Source organism: Salvia miltiorrhiza, chromosome 7 (genome assembly GCF_028751815.1).
Source record: "Salvia miltiorrhiza cultivar Shanhuang (shh) chromosome 7, IMPLAD_Smil_shh, whole genome shotgun sequence".
NCBI classification, from domain to species: Eukaryota; Viridiplantae; Streptophyta; class Magnoliopsida; order Lamiales; family Lamiaceae; genus Salvia; species Salvia miltiorrhiza.
Genome location: NC_080393.1, coordinates 42,037,868 through 42,042,977, shown reverse-complemented (window position 1 = coordinate 42,042,977; position 5,110 = coordinate 42,037,868). Strand labels below are relative to the sequence as shown.

The window sequence follows — 5,110 nt, the reverse complement described above, 5'->3', positions numbered from 1 at the left end:
ATTTAGTTCTCTCACATTTTGAATTTTAGGTTAACGCACTTCCCAAATCAAATAACAAGACATCGCCTATTCTGATATTTTGCAAATAATTAATTAAAATAATTGACAAGAAAGGATTAAACTAAATTAAACTAATCTTGGCGAAAAAAAAAACACGTAAACCCATAAAAAAGGTATATGCCTTAAATAATTAATTGTATCATAAATAAATTATTAATGAAAAAATTAGTTGAAAATAAGTCAATAACGTAGTCCATTTTTTTTTAGAAAGTCAATAACGTTTTTTTTTTACTTGGAGAAAGTCAATAACGTTGTTAACGCATTTGCAATAACTGCGACTGGATTAAAAAAACAAGTAAAAAAAGATATAAATAAAAAATAAAATAACAAACAACATACGATTGAATACGATTAAAGGCCCCTTCAATTTTTTTTTATAAAAAAAATACGATTAAAGGCGTGGATTAGTTCAATTTCTCACATAATTACTAATTTATCCTTAATAAATTAAAATAGGTAAAAATATATATTATGGGCGCAAAAAATTAATATTATATAATAGATATAACATAATATCCTTATTTTACATTCCACCATATATAAACACAATACATCTGTACATTTTATTTTGACAAAAGCATGACAGTTAGCAACAAATGTAAAATAAAATTAGTAAACTTAGTAAGTTTGAAATAGATACAATAAGAGACGATAGCAAATCACGAGTGCTTAGCAATCGCGATGGGAGCAAAACAGAAATAATTAATAATTGATAATGAAATAGGTGGATGGATTATGGATATAGATAATCAAACTAAGCTCCATTGACGACGTCGCCGTTTTGATTGCGTTCAGCATCAATTTTGGCCAAATCCACTTCCCCTCCTTGCATTTTTCTCTGCGCCAAAATTCTTTGAGTTGAGTTGTAAAAGGTAGCGTATAAGACGAGCTGCGCCAGCCCCAGCGCCGACCCTATGGAGTTGGGGACAAGAATGAAAGCATCGAATTTCATGAGAGCATAAGTCGTCCAGCACAACCCATTCAGGAACGAGAAGAATGACAGGAAGAAGGGCATGTACTCCACGCTTTTACTTGTGATCACCAGCTTCTGCAAACATGCAATAATTAAATCATTAATTAATCAAATGATCAAATTGCGATTTTTTTTTTTGACTTGGGGGAGTTGGGGAGGGGGAGCAGTGGGGTTCGAACCCGGGACCTCACTGTTCACACACAGGAGATCGCACCGCTTGGTGTCCCCTTGGAGACGAAATTGCGATTTTATTGAAACCAAAAAAGAAAACCTAAAAATCCTTGACAGCACGGGAAAAACAAACTTAAGGGCCCAACCTCATTAAAACCCTTGCCGTCTAAGCAAAGGGGGTTACATATACATACCATGACGGATAAGGGGGCGGCGTACATGAAGACGTTGCCGGCCATGCACATGCTGCCGACGATGTCAGCGCGGGGCTTGGGTTTGTGGACGAGGAGGAGGACGCAGAGGGAGAGGGCGGCGAGGAAGAAGCATTCGGTCACCACCGCAGCCACGAGGCGGAGGCGCTTCTTAGGCACAGAGTAGATGAGGAACAAAGACAAGTAAAAGATCTCGATCACAAAACCAGTGCCGTTAACGGTCAACACCAGCGTGCTGTTGGGTTGTACCATTGGCAGCCCGTATAGTATCCAAAGCCCGCAGTTTATGAACGTCGCTAGGTATGGTACCGCTGAGTACTGCTCCACTGCCTTTTTCTTCCATATTCGGTAAAATGTTGGCCTATTTAATTTACCATTAAATATTAAAACATTCATTACGTCGACATATATTTCAAATCAAAAATATTTCAAACTTACACGGGGGAGAGAAACAGCGACACGGATATGACATTTCCTGAAAATAAACAAATCAAAACTCATGCCATGTTTACAGATAACAATATTGGAATATAAACTCCTAATTTTTATTTTCTTTCACAACCAAATTCTTTTTTGTATACGCATTATATATATTGAAATTTTCAGTAATATGTAACATAAGTATTAAATGTAAGAAATATATTGAAATCAAGAAACTACTGACCTAGAATGCCAAAGATAATACGAGCATCTTCTTTAGAGATCATGGCTGAGAAAAAAAAATAACCCAGAAAACCAAAACAAAAAAATTAATGAAGAAAAAAAACAAAACCCTAATACCTTATTGAGAGAAGATGAGATTGGAACTAATGGAAGGGAAGAAGAGAAATGCATGTTGAATTTAGAGATAGGGATTGGGTGTATATATAGACAAGCAAAAGTGAAGAGGTTGAGTTTGGTGTTTGTGTGTATTATTACACAACCAAAATTTGTTCTGTCACCTGCATGACATGTATTGGCTGCTAACACTCGGAACAACACATGGATTTTTCATTTTCTTGTAAATTAAAATTAAAATTCGGAAGAAAATGAAAAAGGTCAGAGAAAAAAAAATCAGATTAAATGTGGCACTTTAATCAAGGCTTAGTTCGCAGAATCCTTACGACCAGTGGCAAAATATTGATTATTTTCAAGGCAGAGGCTGAAAAAGTGCGAAGTAGTAGTAAATTTGGGCTGAGAATTAATTTGTTTCGTGGCTTTTTCCAAAAATAAAAATAATATTTTTTTATTAAGTACACTGATTTCGAGTCAAACTTATCCTTATCCATTAAGGTTGATGTGTTGGCATGGAGTTAAATGGACTAGTTGACCTTTTTTCACAATTTATAACAATAAATGTGGACTGGATATCTCTCTGCCAGCGTCTTTTTTCTGAGTAAATGCATGTAGATTTCTCTGCATTTAATGGCACAATTTGAAGTATCCTTAAAAGAACAAACTAGAAAAATTAAATATAAAATACATTATAGTACTATAACTAAATTACTAAAAGATATATTATTGGATATAACCCTTAAGAAAATTCAAGTTAAATACCCGGCGATTAAATTAAATTCGCTAGCATGCGTAACAAACTTTCTTGATGCTAGCTAATGTAATTTAAGTTACCATATTATACGTAATAACACGAGAGCAGCAAGTTCTACATTAGGTATCGCGTTTTCATTAATGCATATATATCTGTCACGATATGTATGCATGTAATATAATGATAGTATCAAACTTGAATACGCAAGCGTACCGAACAAAAGGTGGCCGATTCTTGGGCTATAAATCAAACTTACCTCCGGTTCCTTATTTGTTAGCCTTTCCCGGCGGATGATGAAATTATTTTCCTAAATCGGAACAAAAATGAGAAAGTTTGTCTAGGCCTAGGACAAATTGAGGTTGGTGTGTACATGAGAGGCGCAATTGGATGCTTTTCTTGTATGTTCTTCATAAACCAGCGCTTCGCTTTCTCTTCTTAAAAACTACTTTAGATAATTGATGAAAGAAGGATTGAATTTTGGATGAGAATATTATGTTGGTATTTATATAAACCGTATCGTAGTTATAAATTAAAAAATCCTTACCAATTAAAATTAGGTAGTTAACGAACGATTGGTTCATACGAGTCTAGGACTAGTGTATTTAAATCTTAGGTGCTTCTACACCATTAAAAATGTGTATATTGGCTAGTAATCGGTTTGTAACTAATGATACTTAGTAAATTTAGGGCAGATGTATTGTGGACATTATTTAACGTGACAGGCGACGATGCTTATATTTTGTACTAATTTATGCAATAAGTTAAAGAAGGGTAGGGAGAAAATCGTGTTGATGGAAGGTTTCTCATGGTAACAACGTGAAAATGTGAATGTGGCATGCATTTTTTGTTGCCTTGCTAACCTTTCGGTGAATTTAGATGCATTTGAATGTCAATGAATTTATTTAATGATTAGACTCAAATTTCTCGGTGGTTGCTAGTTTATGTCGTTATTCACAAAAGAAAGGGAACATCTCGATTTATGGCTTTAAATTAATATAGTGTGGTCTTGAATCATATACAGAATTCGAGTGTTATCGTATCTGATTATTATATCTATTATTTTAAATAATGATTTTTATAAAATAAATTTATCGTAATATTATATATAAATTATATTTAAATTTTAGTTTAAAAAATTAAAATTAAAAAGTATGTGCCCTTATTAATCCTAATATGAATAATTATAATTAACTAATAAAAGTGCACATTAAATACTAAAAGATATTTATATATCCTAATTGAATTTGATAAATTATACTCCCTCCGTTCACGAATTAAAGCCTCATTTCATGCTCGACACCTAGACCAAGAAAGCTGATAAAGGTGTTGTGAGTGAAATATAAGGATAGTTGACTAATGTGATAAAGGTGTTGTTAGGGTCCACTAGTGATAAAGTGTAGTAAATATAGAATATAAAAATGATAAATATGTTTTAAGGTGGATCCATTAGTGGCAAAGGGTAGTAAATATAGGAAAAGAAGGAAAGTGAAAAAGTACAAAAAATACAATAGGCTTTAATTCGTAGACGGAGGGAGTAGTTAATAATTGCAAAATTGTAAAGTATGACATAAAATCTTCAGTATATCAGATCAACTACTAAGGCACAAATGAATAGAAGAGGTCCGCTGATGGGCAACTGAGTATGTTATTCTATTGATTGAGTTTCACCAACTCATGGACTAATTATTGGCTGACGGAGTCATGTTGGCTGATGAATATTATCACACAAAAGAGTTATTATGATAGTTTTAGAGTGTGAGAAAGGAAGAGAGAAAATCCAAGTTTATGATAGTTTTTGGAGTATTATTCTTCTTCGGTAACCTTCATCTTTCTACATTGTATATGTATCGAAAGAGTTATGTAAAATTAAAAAAAATAGATAATTTGGAGAATATTAAAGTAAAGTTGGAGGATGATTAGGTCCTACTGGATACTCTTTAAGGATCATATGAACATCTTAGGGATGCAATATTGTTTAGTAAGGAGAATTCCATATCTTTGGAAGAAGTGCAATCTTCACTTAGAGCTAAAGAATCACATCAGTCCATTGGGGGAAAAATGAGTTGTTTGGGCATATGTAATCAAGAAATGAGTGGTTTCTTGATTTCAAGGAGTTTGAAATGACTTCATATTTGATGGCAAACGATGACGTTTGTTCAACTGAAA

At 33.4% G+C, this 5,110-nt stretch overlaps 1 protein-coding gene across 1 annotated transcript; it reads right to left on the bottom strand.

Moving 5' to 3' along the window:
• Positions 1–632: 632 nt before the first annotated feature.
• LOC130992844 (bidirectional sugar transporter SWEET4-like) lies at positions 633–3,426 on the bottom strand. The gene is made up of 5 exons (XM_057917603.1): positions 3,201–3,426; positions 2,081–2,125; positions 1,855–1,891; positions 1,399–1,777; positions 633–1,108 (listed from the first exon to the last, which is right to left on the bottom strand). The coding sequence occupies exons 2-5, from the start codon at positions 2,121–2,123 to the stop codon at positions 815–817; spliced, it is 753 nt and encodes a 250-aa protein (XP_057773586.1). The 5' UTR covers positions 2,124–2,125; positions 3,201–3,426; the 3' UTR covers positions 633–814.
• Between the last annotated feature and the right edge of the window lie 1,684 nt (positions 3,427–5,110).

Coding starts and splice junctions, on each gene's coding strand:
- LOC130992844 (XM_057917603.1), bottom strand. CDS start 2,123: ATGATCTCTAAAGAAGATGCTCGTATTATCTTTGGCATTCTAG. Junction 1,892..2,080: donor TATTATCTTTGGCATTCTAG/GTCAGTAGTTTC, acceptor GTTTATTTTCAG/GAAATGTCATATCCGTGTCG. Junction 1,778..1,854: donor TCGCTGTTTCTCTCCCCCGT/GTAAGTTTGAAA, acceptor TAAATTAAATAG/GCCAACATTTTACCGAATAT.